The sequence below is a fragment of the Abramis brama genome, assembly GCF_963993115.1.
Source record: "Abramis brama genome assembly, chromosome: 1".
Taxonomy (NCBI): domain Eukaryota; kingdom Metazoa; phylum Chordata; class Actinopteri; order Cypriniformes; family Leuciscidae; genus Abramis; species Abramis brama.
The window spans coordinates 41,677,384-41,701,228 of record NC_139963.1 but is presented as its reverse complement, the minus strand read 5'-3'; the positions used below and the strand labels follow the sequence as shown (position 1 = coordinate 41,701,228).

General features: G+C 35.7%; 1 protein-coding gene across 5 annotated transcripts; it reads right to left on the bottom strand.

Moving 5' to 3' along the window:
• Positions 1–1,061: 1,061 nt before the first annotated feature.
• LOC311090140 (choline transporter-like protein 2) lies at positions 1,062–22,822 on the bottom strand. 5 transcript variants are annotated; one of them, XM_084125280.1, is made up of 22 exons: positions 22,690–22,820; positions 17,437–17,485; positions 16,946–17,019; positions 16,526–16,604; positions 15,943–16,027; positions 13,809–13,919; positions 13,618–13,678; positions 13,382–13,502; positions 13,163–13,246; positions 12,626–12,738; positions 12,391–12,522; positions 10,482–10,581; positions 10,248–10,340; positions 9,411–9,495; positions 8,776–9,038; positions 8,580–8,674; positions 7,982–8,085; positions 6,094–6,167; positions 5,735–5,805; positions 5,550–5,638; positions 4,948–5,032; positions 1,062–1,887 (listed from the first exon to the last, which is right to left on the bottom strand). In XM_084125280.1, exons 1-22 carry the CDS (start codon positions 22,715–22,717, stop codon positions 1,790–1,792), a joined length of 2,094 nt encoding a protein of 697 aa, XP_083981406.1. In that variant the 5' UTR covers positions 22,718–22,820; the 3' UTR covers positions 1,062–1,789. The 5 variants fall into 5 exon arrangements, with proteins under 5 accessions (XP_083981406.1, XP_083981407.1, XP_083981405.1 ...); XM_084125281.1 differs by lacking the exon at positions 22,690–22,820 and adding an exon at positions 19,825–19,960; XM_084125279.1 differs by lacking the exon at positions 22,690–22,820 and adding an exon at positions 19,807–19,939.
• Between the last annotated feature and the right edge of the window lie 1,023 nt (positions 22,823–23,845).

The following is a 23,845-nucleotide window of genomic DNA, read 5'->3' as shown; positions in this document are numbered from 1 at the left end:
CTTCACAACTTGTAATTATGAACTTCCCAGTAGTTAAAGGGATACTCCACTTTAAAATGAAAATTCTGTCATCATATACTCACCCTCATGTTGTTTCAAACCTGTATGAATTTCTTTCTTCTGCTGAACAGAAAGGAAGATACTTAGAAGAATGTCAGTAACCAGACAGTTTTTGGTACCATTGACTTCCATAGTATATTTTTTTCCTACTATGGAAGTCAATGGGACCTTTCTGTTCAGCAGAAGAAAGAAATTCATACAGGTTTGAAACAACATGAGGGTGAGCGTATGATGACAAAATTTTCATTTTAAAGTGGAGTATCCCTTTAAAAGCTCCTGTAGGCCTACATCTGAGTTAACTGTCTTCTTGAACAAGAGTAACTGTAGGGCGGGGCTTAATTTTGCTGGAATTGATTGGATGGTTGTGGTTTGCTATTGGTTGATCTGATGTGAGTGACAGGTTGATCCCACCCTCGCACCAGTAAACACATCATCAGAGAAAAGAAGAGTGAGGGGAAGTTATTTTGATTAAAGATTACATGGCACATGAACTAAAAAAAAAAAAAAGTGCACGGATAAATAATTTATAATAAATAGCCTACTGCAATATTCCGTAAAAAAATCAAGAATTGTTCATTTTGATTAAATGGTGACTTTAAAATTAAAATTGGTCAATTTCCCTCAATTCACCCTATACTGTTCTACTGTATTTTTGATCAAAAACATGTAAACAAAAAACAATTAACAATAAAAATAACAAAATAATGAAATTATTTTCACATTATTTTAGACCTGTTTTTCTTTTTCTTTAACACAAATACATTTGATAATTCAAGTTTTCTCCAGTTCACAGCTTCTGTAAAATATAGCGACTTCTGTATATAAAATAAACAGCGCCACCTAGTGGGTAACTGAAAAATGAGAAAGTTCTACAGCTATTAAAAACGTGGGTGCTAAAATGAGCATTTGATATGGAAGTTAATTCACATTTTTTTATGTTCAAGATAGATAAAAAACATATCAATAAGGTCTCATAAACAAGTTTTACACACGTTTTTTTTTGTAGAAAAGTCTTTATTTACCATGCATTGAGGCATGCCAACATGTAACAAAAATCTTAAAACACTGAATAAATGAACACCTTTCAAGTCGAAGTCTTTAAATGTTTGAACTACATACAGGCACTTCTTATTATAAATGTACACAAGAACACAGATTTAACTCTTAGGAACATAAACGGATGATCTAATATTAAAGTAAACGTACCTGAAACATTTAATCATAAACATTGTATTATGATCGATTACATATATATAGGCAAAGAAAACATCATTTAACAATCCTTTCCAACAGCAGATTGAACGACACCAAATTGTGTTTTTGTATAAAAACCATAAATATAAACAAGAAAAAGTTAATATCAAAACCTATATGCAAACCTAGGGCGAAACACTTCCTAACATTTCTGGTATTCTTTAAAGTGGGCATTAAAATGCTTGTCAGTTATTTAAATAAATCTTCTGAAAGCGCCTCTAAAAAAGCAGAGGTGTAATTTTACCTAATTGTAAAAAGAAGTTTTTGGTAGTGTTCCTGCATTATAAATCTCAATGTATGGCTGAGACACGGAGGACAATCACGTTAGATGCGTTTCATAATTAATATGACTGTCTCTGGCTCTCTAAGGCACGGTGAATATGGCAATGAAAGCGATTTCAGGCACCTTCAGTTTTTCAAGGCCTCACAGAAAACATGCACGTACTGTACGTATAACCCTGACCGTCGGCGTGGACTAGTTGGCCTGGTTCTTCTTCTTCAGAACATTGAGAAGGTTATCAGACATCAGATAGGGTCGTTCTGAGCTGCCGTCGTTCCTCTCCAGGTCCTCCACTGCGATAAATGGAGAATGTGAGAAAAGAGTTGAGGAATAAACAAGCCATGGTCTACCTTTAGCCATAGGAGGAAAGGAAAGTGACAAACTCCTCACACACAAATGTAAACAGACCTAAATAACACGTTGCATAGTATTTATTAAAGATAAAAAAGGACATTAAGAATGAAAGCATCCAAAAGACAGTTGAAAAGGCAGCAGACAAAGTTAAAGGCATCTCAAGAAGGCAACACGGTGTTTTGGTTTTCCAAAACCGGATGCAAAGTGCAACCAAAAACAATAACCAACCTTAAAGTGCATTAAATAGATATGGCTTACAATCTACAGGAAATACAGAAATATTATCAGCCGTTTAAGAGTAACATTGGATGTTCAGTCTATCGTAGAATAAAACAGCAGCAAGTACATTTAAATAAATAAATAAATGCATCATTCATCTGACAGTACAGACAACTAAAAACACTGAATCACTAACTTTGATATACAGTGTAAAAAATGATATTACTCACAACAAAGTTGTAAATGAAAAAAATATTATTGGAATATGTATTAGAAGAAAATACTATTTAGGTCTTTCTACTTCAAAATCTCGTGCTTACTTCCACGTGTTACTTGCTGTTGTAATTATTTGTGAAATTTACTGATAATTTCTGACCTAAAAATAAATCCTACACTGGAAAAAATGAAGTAGAAAGACTTACTTAAACATACTCCAATAATTTTTTTGTTTTATTTACAACTATTCATATTATAACTATGAATTGATTTTTTGCAAAGCAAAAGGCTACTTTAAAGTCAACATGAAATCAACATTGACCGAACATTTTTGCACGATTCATTGGTTGTTTACTCCACATACGTTTATTAAAACGTAATATTAAGCCCTTTTCTTTTTCATATAGAGACACTTTTCATCATCCAAGTGCCACTATTGTTTTTATGGTTAACACTTTGCAATTAGGTCCCATTAGTTATGCTGACATTAACTAACAAGAAGCAATATATTTGTTGCAGTATGTATTAATCTTTGTTAAAGTTAATTAATAAAAAACACAACTGTTCATTGTAAGTCTGTGATAGTTCAGGTCCATTCAATAAAATGAACAAATACAACTTTTGATTTTAATAATGTATTAGTAAATCCTGAAACTAACATTGACTAAGATTAAGAAATGCTGTGGAAATATTGCTCATAGTTAGTTCATGTTAAATAATGCAGTTAACTAATGTTAACAATTGAAACCTTATTGTTAAGCATTACCATTTTTATCATTTAAAGGAGTCCTATGACACTTTTATGTTTTCCTTTTCCTTTAGTGTGTAATGGATCTGTATGTGCATGTATACGATCTGTGAAGTTATAAAGCTTCACATGGTTTCCCACAGAGATTTATAGCAGAGAACACTGATCCAGACCAGCCTAAATGGCCTCGATTGAAGAACAGATATAACTACCTTGATCATCTACGACACAATGTGAAATATTAGCATAATGCGACCCTAAGACATGCTCAAAGAAAGGCGGCGAAGCTTCACTGAATTGCAGTCGTCATGTCGCAGAGACGCTGTGTGTTTGGATGCGACAGCAAAACCACTGGGTTTGGCCTTCCGAAAACTGATGATATCAGGATTCAGTGGTTACGTTCTTGAGCAATACAACCCAAACAGCTTCCTGAATCTGGGAGAGTACAACTCCGGTTATATGTAAAGACTACTTACTGAGGAAGTAATATTTTTCCACTTATTACTGTTAAATTTTCTGCTGAAATCACTTGCAAAGTTGCCTTGGGCTCGAACTGATCCGAGAAAACAGACGACATTAACTGTGCATTTACAATTGCTTTAAGCCTAGGAATCTGAAGCTCTCGATAATGGTAAAGGGACGTTACATTTCCGACACACGTTTGGTGTTTAGCCAATCACAATGCAGCGGGTCTGCTGGCCAATCAGAGCACACTGCGCTTTTTAGAGGGACGGGCTTGAAGAAATCAGCGCGTTTCGGACAGACTGGGAATAGAGGCGCTGCAATAATATACAGTGTGGAAAATAATGTTTTTTTGAACATTAAAGCATGTTAACCTACTCGATTACACCCAATACAAAATAAGAATGAACTTTTAAAATAGCATCATATGACCTCTTTAACATCCTGTTTCATTTGGAGAAACATCACATTATTTACATGTGGGATGCGAATGTAGTTTCATGTTGACTTCATTTTCAAGATCAATTTCCCTGTCTATCTTGTGTTAGCTTAACATACATTATTCATTATCAGTCGATTGAACACATGATTAGTTAACTGCAGTTATGATTTAATCTTATGACCATTCAGTCTCTTAATGTAATAAATTAGATTATATTTTCATATATTACGAAAGACAACTGGGAAACTTTCAACAGTTTTCAATTGTTTTTGTCGGGCTCCGTCAGCTGGATGGTCTCGTCATGTGAAGCAGGGGTCCGAGCCGCGTCCGCGTCCTTCATCAGAATGTCGTGCAGCGATGCAGTCATGTAATACGGACGCGCTGTGGAGCCGTCATTACGCTCAAGGTCTTCACCTTTATGTGGCGTTAGTGGGTTTAGTAATGAGTGTGTGATTAAATGATTAATGTGTGAAATTTAGATTGTGAGGAAAATATATTGAATATGAAGTATAGAAAAACCAAAAGAGGAATGATGAGAAAAGTGTAGGGAACAACCATAAAGAGAGAAAGAGAAAGAATCAGGTTATTATGAGATGAAGGGAAGAAAAGCACCATAGACAGATTAGAAACACCTCATACCAGAATATATAAGTGAAACAGAGTAAATTCTCAGTCTAGCGAGCCATATTTATTAAGAGCAAACCGAGCTACATGCACTGCCATGCGTAGTAAAGAGTCATTAGTGACATAAGGCTTCTTCCAAACAGATATAATATTTCCCTGAATGCAATGCTATAGCATTTTTAAAAGGATCAAAAATGACACTTATAAGTGTGGACCTCGAAGGCTTGATATTTATACTTGAACTACCGGATTCTGAGGTGAAAACACTTATTAATGGCAAGTACTCACAGAAGCAGAGGAAGAGTGTGTCCACACACATGGCGTAAACGCTGAAAAACCCATGGGCGATGAGGTAGGAGCCCACCAACACGGTCTGGAGAAAGAACGTAAACATGTTTCAGTTGCTAAAGACAGGTAGCATACACTGCCATCCAGAAGTTTTTTTTAAAGAAATTTACACTTTCATTCAGCAGGGATGCATTCAATTGATTAAAAATGACAGTAAATACATTTACAATGTTACAAAAGATTTCTAACAGAATCCTTAACAACATCAAAAAATCACGGTTTCCACAAAATATGAAGCAGCACACCGGTTTTCAACATTGATAATAATAATAAATGTTTCTTGCGCATCAAATAATCATATCAGAATGATTTCTGAAGGATCATGTGACACTGAAGACTGTAGTAATGATGCTGAAAATACAGCTTTGATCACAGGAATAAGTTACATTTTATAATATATTCAGATAGAAAACAGTTATTTTATCTGGTAATAATATTTCATATTATTACTGGTTTTACAGTATTTTTTATCAAATGAATGTTGCCTATAGCCCTATTCAGATAATAATTGTTTCTCATGTTCTGACTCTCAAACCACTTACCAAAATAGGAACCCAGTAATAATGGAGACTGGGTGCAGCACCCTTAAACGCATCCGTTTGTCCTGAGAAGAAGAAGAAAGCGAAGATCCCTGGGAGGAAAAAAGATGGAGTGAGATCAGAAAAGCCTCAGTTCAGTCTTATTTAATCATGGTTTCATTCTCTCCAGTCTAAAGCAGAAAACTTACCCACAAGCCCAACAATAAGGAGTTTTCCAAGGAATAAGATGAAATCAGTGACCTTATCCAGGACTACAACCCTGTGACGAGAGAGAAAACATCTGTAAAACATGCTTGAAATTCATCCAGCTCATATAAACTTCCCAAAACTAGTGATCTGCTAATGATCTTGCCTTGCATTTGTTTATTAATTGTTGCTCTGCATATGCATAGTACGTTCTTGCGGTTATCAGCATCACATATCATTGTTTGTCAGTGTTTCACACCGTAACAGTGATGCTTTTAAGATACTGTGTCAATTTAAAAATGTTAAACCCCTGTATTCAGTTCCAGTCTCTTCTGAAGTGCAGTGTCAGGGTTTCACTCACCTGATTACATTTCTCATCAGGAGAAAGAAAGCATCACTTGCTGACCGGCAGAAGTTTTTACCGTATATGGCCACCTGTGACAGAAGAGACACTTATTCAACAAAGACTGCGTATGTTATTAAGATTCCCATTCAGTCTATATTATTACATTAAACACTTCAAAAAAAGGAATCAGCAGTCAGTTTAGTTCAGGGGTGTCCCATCCTGCTCCTGGAGGGCCACTGTCCTGCAAAGTTTAGCCTCAACAGTCCTGCCTGGAAGTTTCTAGCAAACACATTTGATGAAAAGCCTGCAACCTTAGCCAAAAAGAAAAGCATAACTCCTGCTGACGCTGTGGTATGCAGGGAAGGAGACCAGAGGCCATTTTTTTTAATGGATGTCAATGGAGGAGAGACTTCACTACGTTGAATAAACCACTTTTGTGAGAAAAATAGCTTATTTAATTTATCGACATCCATCAGCTAATCTTCAACATGTTTGCTCTTAAACTTTCATTTTTGATTGAACTATTTTTTAGTTTACACCAAAAAAAATGCTTTTTTATAAGAGAAGTCACTAGCCGCGTTTCCATTACCCTTCAAATTGTGCAAATTGAAATTGCGAATTGAAAATACGACCAATGGAAACACGTCAATTTCGCAAAAACTCACAAAAAAGTTTACGCTCGCATGAGGTGGTTTTTCAGGCAATTCGAAAAAGAAATATTTCACAAAACTGCAATGGAAACAGTTTTTGCGTATTTACAGGTCACCTGACGTAGATGACGCGGTGTGTTTGGACAGAATACGAGACAGAGTTCTTTATTAAATTCATAAAAGACAAAAGAATTACAGGAATAATGGATTCTAAACCTCAAATAAATGCCACAATCAAGACCTCGAAGCAGATATGAGAGAGAAACACCCAGAAACACCTCATATGTGCCACTCACAAGTATAATAAGGGTCGTTCCTTACCATTAATGCTTTGAAAACACACACACATCTCCTTTGATTAATAATAATGGCTAGTACAGTGGCTGGGATTAGTACATAAACCTACCAACATCTGTTGCCATGGTTTTTGGAATGATTTTACTTATCACGAGAGGAAAAAATGAAGTTTTAGTTGCATAACATCGTTAATGGAAATGCCGTCATTTCGAAATAGTTTTGTCGACATTTAGAAAGAAAAAAAAAGAAAAAAAAAATAATCGCAAAAGTTTTGCGCAAATCTGTAATGGAAATGCGCCTACTGACAATTGCGCGACAGGTATGATTCAGTTTACGCCACTTCTCATTTATTTCTATGGTATTCGCAAACAGTGATTGACTGTCACACAACTCAATTCAATGACGTCAAGGCTGTAATGTGATTGTTTATCAAAGCACATGTGATCCAAGTTAGCCGTTACACTTTCTCCAATGGTAGAGCCATGGACCCTCATATCTCCTAATAATAAGAGCATGACTGAATTCAAAATCGCCCTCTATAGCCTCACTCCTATAATCACTATTCCCTATGTAAGTCCACTAATACAGCTCACTTGAAGAGGTCAATGAAAACGAATGAGTGAATTTGGACAGCTGTTGAGTGTACACTTGTTATTGCAGTGCATTGTGGGATTGAATGAGTGCACTCGGTTGGTTTATGGTGAATGAGTGCACTCGGACGCCACTAAAAATGGCTGTCCTCTCAAATAATTCCCTATTTGAGGGTATAGGGGCGATTTTGGAATTTAGTGAGTCTGAAGACCTTGATTATCTGGTTCAGGTGTGTTTGATTAGGGTTGGAGTTGAACTCTACAGGACAGTGGCCTTCCAGGAGCAGGATTGGAAACCCCTGGTTTAATTCAATCAGTCCAAGAGTTTCTGCTTTAAATAATACGATGTAGTGTACGACCACGCACCATAATGTAAGCATTCCTGTTTATGAACTTGATGAACTTCTCCAGGCACCAGAAGCAGCATTTCAAACAGCACAACAAGAACTTGGCGAATTTATTCTCTGCTCCTGTGGGCAGAAGAGTTCACAAACAGATTACAGTGGGCAGTGTGAGATATGGCAAGGGATAATTTTCACCGTGGCAGGGTCTCTAATCGCCATAAAAGGGCTTATTTTGCGATAATAACCAGTTGAAGTTATTATGTGAACAAGGCTGCAGAGTGATTCGAGAGACATGAAACTAGAATATGTGACAATGGTCAATTATTATTTTATTATTAATAGTTAATTATTATTTAACAGTCATTATACACTGTAAAAAAAAACAATTTTTCGAAGTTGTAAATGAAACAAATATTAATAGAAAATGCTATTTATAAGAAAATTCTATTTCAGTCTTTCTACTTTCTTTGCAATTAACTGTAAAATTTACTAGCAGTTTCTGAGTGAACATTTTTTCTACTTTCAGTGTATGCACACATATTGCCGTGATTAACCTATCGTAATCAACCGAGTTATGACTGACCATAAACGTTCTGTTGAAATGTTTTCTCTTACTGTACCTTTGAGTTTGTGGTCAATATACTCCAGCAGAACCCTGATAATCTGGACGATGGCGAGGATGAGAGAACCAAACGCCAGAGAGCCTGTGTGATACCTGCGTGTGGACAAAATGCATCAAATTTATAAATTAAATCATCCCTAGGACCCGAATGACACACTTTGCTAACTTGCATATATTTTTTTCTAAAGCCGTACCTGAGGGATCTGCCCAGAGAGGCACACAACGGGAAAGCGGGGATGTGGTCGGGTTTTTTTAAAGCCCAGTAGTAGGACGCAAACGCTCCTGCCAGAGTCATCTGACCCAGAGCAGTGACAAAGTTGGCACACCAGAAGAAGAGGAAGACGTTGTAGAACTGAAGGACGATCAGGTATTTGTGATACGGCGTTTCCCCACCGTAGAACGCAAACAGGCACTCAGACCGCTGACATTCTTTCTTCATAACAGAAAGACTGTAGTTCTACAAGGATCAGGGAAATGAGAAACAGGGATTATTCACTTACTTTAAAACAGACTAGATTTTTCCATCAAGCTTCAGTACATCCACAGAATTTTATTCCACGTCAGACATTTATATAAACTCCAATAAACAAGTATCATTCTTTATATATATAAATAAATAAATTCTTTGTAGTGTAAAAATAAGAAAACCTTTGCCTTCAGGTGTTTGGGTAACTGTTTTCAAACAATAGTGCTGCATATTAGCTGATTTTATCAATATATATTTATAAAGTACTACATATTTGCATTAAAAAATAGAATTGTGCACCTAATATTTTAACACTATGACTGAACTCAATAAATAAATAAATATACATTTCTGCATACACACCTCAGGGATGCAGGTTTGTCTGGCATATGAACATTCTGTTTCGTTGAAAACCTTATAAACAGGTTCACTAGATGTAGAGAGAAAACTGACCAGGGCGATTAAGGACTAGTACTGGTGCAATCATGACACACACATATACATATACACATACATATACATATATATACACATATATATAACACTTTTTACAATATATAAATACTTGCTTGGTGCTGGGAATGTTTAACTATAGCATTGCTATCATAAAAATATCCCCAACTTTTTTTTATCTTATTATAAAATAATCCATTACAAACCATTATCCCCTGCTGGCAGAAGCTGTAAACTACACCATTATGAGGGCAAAAAGCATCTGTCTGTACTGACGGTCATACAAAAGTCTGAGTATCTGTGTATTCTGATTAAATTATTTATTTAAATTTAATTGAAATGTAATGCAAATTGAATTGAATTAGATGTTTTGGCTCATAAATGAATAGTTCACCCAAAAATGAAGCAAACAGTTGATGTACCCCATTGACTTCCATAGTATCCAAAAGTCAGTGGGGTCCATCAACTGTTTGGTTACCCATATTCTTCAAAATATCTTCTTTTGTGTTCAGCAGAAAAAAGAAATGCCTACGGGTTTGGAACAACTTGAGGATGAGTAAATGATAACATAATTTTAATTTTTTGGTGAACTATCCCTTTAAAGGCATGTAATGGATTAACCTTTTGCCCCTCTGAACTAAGAACTATTTTAATTTAGATTTAAGTGAGTGACTATAAGATGCAAGTTCCTGTCCAAAAGCGCTAACACGCATTAAAATTTCTGCTTGAGTCTTGAGTGAAGGATACACTGCAGTGACACCCCAGTAAGCGATGACTATGGTCAGGAGGAAGAAGGTAAAGATCGGGTAGAAAAGTGATGACATCACATAACCGATGGCCCTGAAAGAGGTCAAAGAAAACCACAATGAGGGTAAACAAGGCCAATGCTAAAGCACTAATACAAACCAAAGATTAAAAGGTAAAATAACCAATATGCCTATAAAATTTAATAATAGCCAAAATCCTGCGAAAAATACAAACCTGCTGGCCTCCTTAATGAGCTCAACAGCGATCCGGATTCGGTTCCTGAGGAAGATGAGGAGGAGGATGATGATGAGCTCCAAAATAGCCAGAATGATTACTGAAGAAAGAAACATGTGTTACTTCAGTGCCTTTACAATAATATTTAAGTGTTACTTCAGTGCCTTTACAATAATATTTAAATGAAGCTTAAGTATTTTAATTGCATTTATATTTACATGCGAATCTATAGCCAAAATGCATAAAAAATACTTGCAAAGTTGTGAGATCCAATCTAAACTAAATGTGATTAGAGAGAAAAAAAATGGCTAGCTATCACCAAATGGTAATAAACAGACAAATATATTCGTATACAGAAAATGTGAGTGGTGTTTTCTAATGTTTAATTCACCACCACAAGTCTAGATTGTTGTGGGTGGTTTTCAGGGCGTTTTCACGCGTTTAGGGTGTTCTGGGTGGTTTCTTCTTTCACTCACGATCATGTTGTTCTAAACCCATAAGACACAAATGAAGAATCTGAGAATCATTAAAAATATCTTCATTTGTGTTCTGAAGATGAACAATAGTGTAATGGATTTGGAACGACATGTGTATGAATACATTTTTGGGTTAACTCAACCGAACCACTGTGCTCTTTTTTCATTTTATTTTTAAAAAATTAATCTTATTGGTCATCCTTTACGTCTGTACGTCGGTTTCACAAATATTTAACCAATAAAAAGCATTTAAAAGAAGTTGTGACTAAACCATTGGAGATCTCTGCTTGTTTGCAATGCAAGGGAAAATAAAGAACTGATGTTTGTGCAAGTACAGCATTTTATTTACTCAAGAAACACTAGGTCCATAAAGGCTAATGTTTTTTTGCATTTGAAGAGTGGATAATAGTCTTAGTCTTTGCCATCTAGTCTAGAAGCAAATAGTGTTTTAAATATCTATAGTTATCTAATTTTGATCATGAGATTCCAACAAGAAAACTGAGACCCCATATAGCTAAAATAAACATTATTGTACGCTGATGGTCAAAAACCTTGTAACTCAATTTGAGCTTGATTTTCATAAAATGTTAATATTATAATGAAACGTGCAAGTGTCTGACCATAGCTAAATAAAGCCACAATACCAACTTCGACGACAGTGTTTAATTAAATACGAGGTTTCCGCCCGACATCGATGATATGTAGATTTGTTGTTTTAACATAACCAACAACAACATCATATTGTGTTCTTACTTGACTTAAGCTCAAGTTTCATATTAAATGGGATAACTACTTTCAACATAGCCTAACATCTAGGTTTAAATGCCATTTGAAGCAATGCATGTGTGCAATTTTGTTATATTTTTTATATAGTGGTGTGCCGTGGGATTTTTTACTAATCAAAATAGTGCCGCAGCAAAAAAAAAAAAAAAAGGTTGGGAAACACTGGGTTACCACAAGTCTCTGTGATATTCCGACCAATATGGCACTCCTTAAAGGGATAGTTCACCCAAAAATGAAAATTCTGTCATTGTTTACTCACCCTCAAGTTGTTCCAAACCTGTATGAGTTTCTTTGTTCTGCTGAACACAAAGGAAGATATTTGGAAGAATGTTTGTAACCAAACAGATCTCAGTCCCCATTGACTACCATAGTATATTTTTTTCATACTATGGAAGTCAATGGGGACCGAGATCTGTTGATTACAAACATTCTTCCAAATATCTTCCTTTCTGTTCAGCAGAACAAAGAAATTCATACAGGTTTGGAACAACTTGAGGGTGAGTAAATGATGACAGAATTTTCATTTTTGGGTGAACTATCCCTTTAAATCTTAGTCAAAGATTAGTGCAATATCAGTTACGTGCCAAATTGTTTTTCGACCCCATATCTCTAACCTAAAATATAAGCAAATAAGCAGTGAAGCAACTCACTGAAGGCCAGCCAGGTCTGTCTGATGTGCAGGTAGACGGAGAAGTCGGGCTGGAAGCCCAGCTGCTGTAGAGTGATATTAGAGCCAGCCGCGTCCTTCATATTGACATACTTTACGCTGCAGTGAGCAATACCTGTTTAAAGAACAGACGGACGATTGACCGGTTTTATGCATTTCTGCAGTATCATCAGATGTACTGCAGCAGATTAATGCATCTTAGTGTATGAAGACTGTACCATAGGCAATGACAGCGATGACCAAGAGGATCATGACCCAGACCATGATTCCAGCCAGATACCGCAGGAGAACGATGAAGATCAGACTCAACACCACAGCAATCAACAAACAACTGCAGAAACAAACAGATTAACACTCGTTCACAAGCTAAACCACTGCAATTATCATCAACTTAAAACTATTTACTAGTTGCTAGTTTCAAAGCCAACGTTTCTAATTTTCCTTCAATTTAAGTACTAAAATTACTAAAACTAAGACTGAAAATTATTAATTTAAAACTGAAATAAACCAATAAAAATCTATTAAATAGACATATTACTAAAAGCATAATACTAAAACCAACAAAATGAGACAAAATTACTACAACAAACTAATAAAACTCCAATAAACTGGAAAAAAATCAAATCTAATAAAAAAAAAAAAAAAAAATACTCCAGTATACTGATGACATTAAAAGAACACTGATTCAAATGTTAGCACTAAAATTTCTACTGAAACTAGAGAAAATATAATCACTAAAATAAAAAATGACTTACACTAGGATCCAGTACCAAGACTTTGTGTAATCCTCAAAGATCTTCATTGCAACTTGTCGACCCTCCATGACTATTGTGGCGTTCCTGCGATTGTCAAAGCAAACATGGATTTATAATAAATAGCCCCCTAGAATTGCACTGCAATCGCATCTGCAGTAGTGGCATGCAAATTAGTTATTTTCTTGCAAATGTATGTTTGAGTATGATAAATATGTTTACTTCATCCCAGCCACCAGGTCTTTGGCATTTCTAGTCTTCTCTCCATCATTAAATGTCTCTTGATCGCCCACGGTGATGACTTCACCCTTTTTGCCCAGAGATGGAAAACACCGTTGCAAAACTGAAAAAAAAAAAAAAAAAAAAAAAATAGCATTATGTAGCAGAGACATTAAAACTAAATTTGCAATTATTCCCAATAAATATTAAAAGTGTAATAATAAGCACAAGAGTCTCACATGGCTTGCTGGAAATCAGATATGCAGGGCACAGTTTTTCGGTCAAAATTTGCGTCACAGGCTTTAGAGGGAGACAGTATTGGTCAGTCATTCATTAGACATTTACAAAAACTAGATACTTGCACACACACACACACACACAAAAAATAAAATAATAATTATTATTTATATATGTTACAAAACTAACTTACCTTCGTCCCAGGTTCTTCTCTGCAAAATTGTTTGTATTCTTTCCAATCGAATGGATTTGCGAAGGCAGTTAGCAGAGTCATAGTGCGATTAGGACATTTCTCTACACACACCTAAACACAGAAAGAAAACAATTTGATATAAGATATAAAGTTTTAACAGGGTTTACTGCCCCAAAAAAAAAAAAAAAAATCCTGACTTATAACCTTATTTTATAAAGATGAGACGTCAGTGCTAAAAAAAGACAGACTTCATACTGGAATGCTATACTGCACATCACAGTGAAGTGCCTATTGTTTATGATCTTCTCAGTTCTCGCGCATGCGTCGTGGCGCTCTCAGAGGCCCACACGCAAGAAAATGAATAGTTGAATAAAGTTGTTATTTGTGTGTGTTTTTTTGCGCACAAAAAGTATTCTCATCACTTGGTAAACTTAAGGTTAAGCCACTGTAGTCACTTGGACTATTTTAACGATGTCTTTACAAACATTTCTGGGCCGGCAGATGAGATTACCCAGCAGCCTGTGAAGGAGTGAGCCAGCTCTCAGATCTCATCAAAAATATCTTAATGTGTGTTCCGAAGATGAACGAAAGTCTTACGGGCTTGGAACAACATGAGGGTGAGTAATTACTAACAGAATTTTCATTTTTGGGTGAACTAACCCTTTAATGTCATCATGAAATCAAAATGGACACCATTCCCTTTGTTAGCGCACATTACTAGTCTTGTGGTGAACGATTAATCTATGCAAGTTAATACACCGAAAACATTTTGTTTGTCGTGGTAATCTTTAATCAAAATCTGAATATGTGCTTCTTCTCTGAAATGGTGTTCCTTCTCTGATGACGTCAGTTTGACGGCTTGGGTTGAATATCTTTAACACCTCCCCTCCAACTTTCAGTCTGCTATGAGCGAGAAATGGAGAGGAGGTGCCCTGCCCTCTATTTAATACAACACATCACAACTGTTCATCCGGTTCACTGGGACTTTAAAGTAGCCGAGGGGCAAAATGAGGGTTGACGTTTTATATGCAAATATATATGGTTTTGTGTGTGTGTGTGTTTGTGTTTGTGTTTGTGTTGTGTGTGTGTGTGTGTGTGTGTGTGTGTGTGTGTGTGTGTGTGTGTGTGTGTGTGTGTGTGTGTGTGTGTGTGTGTGTGTGTGTGTGTGTAGGTTTGTTCAAAAAAACATTAACAGTATAAGTGAGCCTCAAGGAACCTATTAAAATAATAAAAATAAAAAAATAAAAAGTAAAGAAAGATAAGTTTAGCACATTGCATTGTGGGATACAGTATTCCCAACAGTGCTCTCTGGTAGTACACTGCACATGCAACCATGTCACCTTTATTTATACAGCACTTTATACAACGCAGAATGTATCAAAGCAACAAGAAAACTAAACCATGATGCAAACTTCATAAAATATGACAAATTCTTATTCTTCAAATTCTGCTGTAAAAAGACATTAGTGTCATTATTCAGCTCAAGTCAGTTCAGTGTGGATTCAGTTCAATAACTGTAAAGTTCATCAGTTTTGAAATGAGTTCAGTTCAGCTGTAAGCAGCTCTACAGAGGGCAATAAGGGTCGATATTTAGCTTGAGTCAGTTTAGTGTTAATTCAGTTTAATAAAAGTGTCAATGCAGCAAAATTCATCAGTTTTAAAACACATTTGATTCAGCTATAAAACAGCTCTGCAGAAGACAATAGTGTCATCATCCAGTTGAATTCAGTTCAAGTTTTGTTCTCATTTCCATTGTATCAGTGCAGTCACTCAATTCATAATATTACTGAATATTAAGTCTCTTTTAAACCCGAAGTTAAGCAAGCCAAAGGCGACCCAAACTCAGGTAACAGTAATGGCCAAATTAACAAACATGGCATGATTTTTTTAATCCAGGCGCCTTACAAATTAGATTTGTGGATTGATATTATGCTAACATTTTGTATCCAGCTCCTTCTGCTTGTAAATCGGGATACGAGCCGACAGCATTAGGAGGAAATGCCCATCATCATTACAAAAAATTCTCATACTCTGAATTGAATTCTGCAATAATAGTATGAGTAGTAAAGTAGTATGCCAATCCAAAAATACGGTAGGCACAGGGTGGAACAGATGGGGTGGAGAGGACACAAACCTGAGGGGTCGGACACTGGAACTCTAGGAGGACCATGGGGCTGGCGCACTTCATCATGTTAAAGTAGAACAACAAGGGCTTCTTCCTGTTACACACGTCACAAATACAAAGGTTCAATTAAGTGAGGCTTTTATTAATTCATTTCACTGATACAGTGCTCAAAATTGTAACTTGGAAAACAATTTTTTACTGGAAAATGCATTTTTATTATATGCGAGAACTGCATGATTCAGGATAAATTGAAAGTGGATTTTTTTGTGTGTTTAAAATAGAGATCACGATTTTGAACAGACAACTACACAAAATAACGTAATTCACTAGAGGTTCTGGCAAAATGTTGATTTTTGCAGTCTATTTAAAAATATTTTATTTATTTTTAAATCGTTTTGAATGAATGATTCAAAGACTGCTGGATGAATCAGTGTTTTTGAACAAATCTCTTCAATTTGAATAATTTCAAATGCATTTTTTAACAGTCACAAATCCTTAAAAACCAAAGGTAAGGTTATATGATGTGATGTCACTAATGATGTCAAACCTGGAGAAACAAAAGTCTAAATAATCTTAAATTTGTGAGACTTACTCCAGATTTCCCTGGCCACAGTACTGTCCCATGCTGTCTGTGGGGTAGATCACCTTCCTCGGGTCACCGTGAGTCCAGGCTGAGGGTGCGAGACAGAAATGATGAGTATGTCACACGCACACACACACACAGCTTTTAACAGATTTTAATACGCTTTTTGTGTAGCCATTACCTTTCCAAAACCATATTGGATGTGCGAGTATGAGAGAGTTAAAATGGAGCAAATTTTAGAGCAAATAGATTAGGAAATATTTTAAATATCTCCATAATAAGGCTTTTAGCCACCTGAATCACGCAGTCCTAACATGCACACAGACAAACGCTCATCACACACAAACCAATAATAAACACTACATATAACATTAAAGGGTTCATTGTTACACAGTACCCAGTTCATAACACTATTGCAGACTGACTTACCCAGTATTCCCACTGCGATGTAGCCCACTATGGCCACGATGAAGAAGATACAGCAAATGATGTCTGTACATCCTCTGTGGTGCAGAAAGAAACAGTCTGTTACAACATGCTTTAAAACTATAGGACAAATGTATCAATGTCTTATATGACGAACCAACATCAAGCATTGCTGTTTGCAAAGGTTTGATGTCAGTGCTGATAAACTCCACTGGTTATTGCATATCTCTTGAAGAAAGGATTTTTGGCAATTAACAACTTTGACTTTAGTCTGCTGTATTGCTATGGGATTGGAATTTGGCACACAAGCATTATCGACTACTTTTATGAGTGTGTGAATATTCATCAAATAATCTATTTTATAATCTCTAAGTCAGGTTTGGAATGACATGAGAATGAGTAAATTATGACATTTTGTGTGAGTGTGAACTATCATTTTAATGTTTAAGCAAAATCTAGTTATTAAAAACAGATCAAATCAGTTTGATTCTTACCTGTTTTGGATGGGCCCTTTGAAGTCGGGGTCATATTTTTTGGGCTCTCCTGTGAGAACAACAAGGAGAAACTAAATTAAATACAACTCAACAAAAACAATCAATATTCCAGACATTGTTAGACCACAAGGAAACCATGTTAGATTTCATTACAGACAACCACTCACTTGCAGAGCATAAATTTGATCAGTCAGGCTTTTGATAGCCCAATTAAGCACAATGTAACACACTTTGTGAATGACTGCTGATCTACAGCAGGGGATTTTCTTCAGCGCACGCCTGGAAAATTACATTCCAGCCCAGTGAGTGAGCAAGAGCTTCTGCTACATTGTAAATAACCACCTAGGACACCCTATCAACCATCCAAAACACCCCAACGCACAGGAACATGTTAAAACCCACTCAACCCATCCTAACATTGATATAGTGACTTCTGCAAGGGCAAACACCACTCACATTTCCTTCAGAAAATTAAGTCTAGTTGTGCCAGAAACAACAACGTCCCACTCCCACGCGCAGTTGTTTAGGAAATATTTCCCAGTTTACAGCCCTGGAATGGAGCCTCCTATTACAAAATACCACAGAAAGGGTAAGGCAAGCATGCTTTTAAATGCAACATGACTTCTAATTAATGAACATTTGTTGCTGCTTGTCAGTTAACATCTAGAGCCAGGGGGTTGTTCCTAAAGTAAATAAGACATGTAGTATGAAATGTTGTGCTAAACAGCTAGCCTAGTAACCAAGCTGCCCTGTAAAGTTAATTTAGCTCAAACTATGAGTCACCTGGAAGTATTTGGATCCTTATGCCACACTTAAAAATATCTGAATGGCATTGTATAAGAAAAGAATGTCAATCCAGCTGCATTTGTTTAAAAAATATAGATTGCACAAGCACAATGTTAAACCAACAGATTTCAAAACAAAGACAAAAAAATATGTGGAGACTCTCTTTTTTTTCCGAACCACTTTGAAACCAGTTCCAGTTCCTTACAAAAATGGCTAAAAAAAAGTGAAGTAATTAATTTCAGAAAAGAGAAGTAGAAACTGAGCACAGCTGCCACTTGTGTTGATAATTTTGGATCTACTATAAACGTTAAGTCAGTCCAAATACTGTACTTTTTGAGGCCACTGAACTCCCATCTTGTGAACTGCAATAAACTAAGAACAGATGTGCAAATGCTCATTCGCCAACCACAGAGCTCTGGTGTGGAAAAAACTGGTACAATCTTTCCATTTACTTGTAAAAAAATGTCTTGTGTGTACTGGAACAAAGAAAATCTGCTGTTTAGGTCTCAGACATCCACGAAAAACATGCATAATACCTTGCCCAAACACATTTGATTACACAACACTTTTTGCAAAAAGTGATCAACATAATGACTTAATGCACTAAATGTACTTAATTTAGTAATTAATTTAGCAGATGCTTTAGTTTTATGCAAAATGAGAACCACCAGCAATTGGTCATAAGAGCCAACAATATCATTCACAGTACACAATGTTAAGTTTAGTATACACTAGATTAGAAAAGCAAATGTGAAATGCATTAAATAGTAGTAGTAAGTGCCTTGGTTTATAGTTAAATGCTTATAGCCTTAGTTGCTACTATAATATCATTCAGCTTTATGCTAAATAAGTAAGCTTCATTACAATGTTTTCTTCTATCTTGGAATGAACACAACTGCTGAGGATTGCTAAACTGTAGGCAAACCCTCACCACTTAAAGGGAAGACACTGCCATGGGAATTTCTGCTGTGGCATCTGACTGTAAACATCCACGCCCTAGTAGACACGCAAAGACTGAGTGCTTCAGTTCCCAGGCAGACCAGGGTATTGTGAAGATGGACAAAGGCCTAGTATGACACTAATGCAGTGTTAACACATCTTCCAATGCACTAAATGAACGCAAATGGCTAATGGCATACAAGCCAACAGTAGCGCCATTAGAGCAGCCTCTAAAAACTCCCAAAGCACTCTCTGAAAACAATGCTGTAACTGGGACACAGTAGTACACGGTACCCTTTCAAAAGGTGTACAATTTACCCTTTAAGGTATTAATGTGCATCCTATAGGAGTAAATATTGCAAAAAGGTGTACCTTTTGAAAGGGTAACTCCCAAGTGACAGTGAGAGTCACTGAAATATCCCACGTTATGGGAAACCATTTGAACCAACGTCTGGACATAAAAACCAGGCTGACCACACAGAAAAGATTTGGATTCAGCTAAACACTCCCATTTTTACCATTACTCATGTAAGACACAACTTTACTTGTGGTCAGTTACTCAGAGAGAGCTTAAAAGGGTTTGTCCACATGTCAAAACCAAGAAAACACTTGCATACTAGAGGAGATACCATCAAGTGACGTTACCGTTTTTTTTGTAAGCACCTTCCTCTGCAGGCATATTTATGGTCAGTGGCTCTGATGATCTGATATTCCTTCCTCACTGTTTAGGGAAAAGTCCTTCACCCGTCTATCTGACTTTAACTTCCTGATTTCAAGCGGGAAACAGCCTTCCACTGTTGAAAACTGGTTGAACAGGTTTAAGCTGAACTAAACACCACCTTTTCAAGCAAGAAAATATTGGATTTCTCTCATTTGATCCTTCTAAACTTGGCCTGGTGTCCTTTCTGAACTGTTTTTAAGTTTTCTTTTGTCTCTGAAGGACTAAACGGAGCAGTTTTGGGTCTCTAACATCAGGAGGGATCAGAGCTGGGCGTCACGACAATAGATTTAGATTCATTTTGTCTTGCAGATGCTGGTGCAAAGCAACTTTATCGTGCAAATATCTCTCGAACCATTACCAACATGAGTGGAATCTTTTGAACAAACATGAGATCTTCTGGCTTAGGTCACAAACAGCCTGCTTTCGGTTGAGGTTTATCAGTGTGTGAAATCAATGCAAATATGCAAACAGGTGGTACATCAAAAGGTGAAAAAAGAAAAGCTTCCCATTGGTTTCACACTTTCTATTGGGATCTGTGCTCATGTGCATCTCCACTCATGCCGATATAATGTAATTAATTAAAGCTAGTAATGTCATTTCATTCATTCTTTAAAGCGACAAACGTTTTGGCTCAATTTTGCTTAGATTCAGACAAAATTAAAACTTAAGAAAATTAAACTGATATCAATCAAAATCTGACTGCATGTTGCCAAATCTGAGGAAAATGTACAAAGTTTTTGTTATCACTGAGATACTATTAAAGTTTGTATTAGTTTGAAATTGAATACGTTTGGGATGTTTAATATTTTATTTTAAGTTACAAAAATGTTTTTTTTTGTTAACTAGCCTAATAACCCTTTCAAAGGATTTTTACTATCAGAAAAAATATATACATTTTACAAGTCCTCTGCCATCCTTTTTCTGTAATTATTGTAATCACTTCTCTATGGAGCCCTTAAAGAAACAAAACATGAGATGACAGGAAAAATAAAAAGTCAAATATTTTGCGTTTTCTTGTAAATGTTGTACGTTCCCCCAAGAAACTTTGCATTTACTCGCAAAATGTATGGTTAAAACTAAGTTAATTGTGTGTTATTAAGCAAGATTTTTGATGTGAAGCTGCAAATAATCATCATTCATTAAATATAGCTTAATTTTAAAGAATTCAAGTCAGAGAAAAGTGGACAAATGTCCAAAATGGTCGTTGCTCATGAAAATACGCACTGTTCTTAAATGAGTAAAGTAAGAAATCAAATCAATAGCACTTCCATTAGTCTTAATGACTAATGGAAGGAAAGCTGCTATCAGCAGTTCAGGATATGATCACAAGACGTCTAACTATTACTGTAAATTAAGCGAAGACATTTCAAAAGTCACCTCACAATTAAGATTATATCAAGTGGAAAGGATCTGAAATGCCATGTTGGTTTATATGAGTCTTTTCCTGTCGTCTGGCTAACGAGGAAACAAAACACTTTGCTCTCTGATAAATTCAGGATTGCAAATTCTCATTGTAATTGTTCATATTACTTTTACTGTACAGCACTTTGGAGTTTTGGAGGTGCTTTATAAATAAATAAACACAATACAAATTAGGCAATATAAAAATATATTTCGGTGCTCGCAAACTATTTGAGAAGTTCCACTGAATGTAAAAGTCATCCCTTCCCTAATTTGAAACAGCTGCAGTCGCACTCAGTCCCTCAGCAGCAGAAATAGCACATAAGTACAGCTTAAAGTTTAAAATTAAGAGGTAAAGGCCTTATTTTATATCTTTAGAAAGCGCCATCCTATATTCCACCCTTTAATTACCAGTACATGCACTCCCAACTCATGAGACCAGACTTTGTGCTCTATGACTTTGGTTACCAGATATTTTACAAGGACATACGAGTAAAACCAGGGCTGCATATTAAAGCAAAAAAAAAAAAAAAATTCAACACATTTGTTCCAAATACTGACTTTTAACCTAATAGACAAGTAAAAATGTTCGTTTCCAACAGAAATCCAGGAGAGAAACCATATGCAAACTATTAAAACAACCACAATTGACCCTTTCAATGGTTTCCATGTTGTGTCCAATGAGATGATCATACTCTCAACAGCTGTGTGGTTTCATTTGTCTGTATGTAGTTTAACCCTGTGGCACAACTTTAGTTGTATTTGCTTTGACATGATCTGGAAACACAGTTATCTTATCTAACAATAAACACGCCCACCTTCTATTTCCAGCCACACAGCTTTATTTGTTAGGCTTTAATAATTATAACAACTAAAAAAAAACTACTGTTTTCATATTTCCAACTAATATGAACATATAAACAAACACATGAACACATGAACATTTCAGCCATGCTGTCACATGTGATGAAAAGCACAGCATTTTTTTGGTCAACCACCAAATTTACAGTAATTAGAATAAGTCAGAAACTAAAATGAGTGACAAAAGCCACAATGTTTACAGATATAACTGTTAGGAGTAAGAACATATCTACACAAAACATGAGGTAAAGTAGCTAAGCAAATCCCAAACTCTGACATAGTAAATAACGGGGGGTTTAGGCGTTGCCTTACTAACACAACAGCTTTAACACTCATAACACAGCTGTTTTTTTTTTCACCTTAACACGGCATATAGAGTCAAAACGGGTAACAGTTGTTCTTACTATTATTAGCGGCGGCGAAGTTATTAAAATGAATTTCAGTTTCTGTTTGGTAGCGTTAACATTTTAGGAGGACTCTTAAAAACACCAAATCATAAACTTTCAATACAAACACCAGCAAATATAAAACCGAAATAAACTTGCCGTATTTTGGTTTCTCTTCCATATCCATTTCAGGTTAACATGCATGTACGAACTGTGGTGGACTATTCTTCTTGGTGGTCATGCGTTTCAGTCCACAACAAACTGCAGAGCAGACTAGCGAATTCATACGAGTCATGAGAGAGAGAGAGCTTTGATTGGCAGTTATTTTAACCAATCACTGGGCTTTCTGCTCTCTGACAAGTGGAGTTGAGTGGCCAGTAGAATCCTGCTTTGAATCCTACGTCCAATCTTTTTTTTTCTTCTTCTTTTTTTTAAGGCTCTCTCTTTATTGAACAATTATTCATGTACAAACGATAAGGCAATATTATTAAATCTTTACATAAAAAAACATACAAAACAGGTGCATGAAATAACCACAAATACACAGAAAAATAAATAAATAAATAAATAAATAAAATAAAACAAATAAAATAAAATTAAGGGGCTAAGGTTTTTCTTTTACATCATATTCTTCTATGGTGGAAAAAATACTAATTGCGTTTTTCTTTTTTATCACTTTGAGGGCTTTTGTATAAGAAACAAATTCACCATGAAATGCACAGAACATTGGTTTCATCTTTAGGTATTTTGATTTGTGAACATAAAATTTTCCAAGCATGAGGATATTGTTAACCAGGAAGTTATCTTTGTTATTGTTCATTATAAGACAATGTCCTTTGCAGTGAGTCTTCGAGGTGAGGTATCTTTGGGTAAAGCCAGTCATAAATATCAGACCATAAGGCCTCCGCATACATACAATGAAAAAACAGATGCTCTGTGGTTTCAATATCATCACAAAATAAACATTTATTTGAGTCAAATCCAAATCGAAGTCGTAAATATTCACTCGATGGATATATCCCATTTAAAACTTCTTTAACTTTTGGTAAAAGGAATTTTAAATATTTGGTTCTAAGCATGTGAATGGTGTCTTTTGAGAAATAATGTGAAATTGAGTTTCTATAAGCTAATATAGGAAAATAAATGTTGTTGAATTTGTTTCTAACAGTTTTGTTTGAAAGTTGGCTTCCTTTAAAATCACGGCCTTCAACTAAAAGTGCTGGGATATGTGGGATCATAGAGACAGAATAAGAGAGAATTTCTTTAATTAGGCATACAACAGAATTAGGGATGGCTTTAGTAATAAATTCAAATT

Bases quoted from the DNA above. Each gene is read 5' to 3' on its own strand.
- LOC311090140 (XM_084125277.1), bottom strand. From the start codon at position 19,840: ATGCCTGCAGAGGAAGGTGCTTACAAAAAAAACG. The intron at 17,020-17,436 runs GTAAGAATCAAA...TCTGCACCACAG, and splicing joins AAAGGGCCCATCCAAAACAG to AGGATGTACAGACATCATTT. The intron at 10,341-10,481 runs GTTTGTATTTTT...GACCTCTTTCAG, and splicing joins CTCATTAAGGAGGCCAGCAG to GGCCATCGGTTATGTGATGT.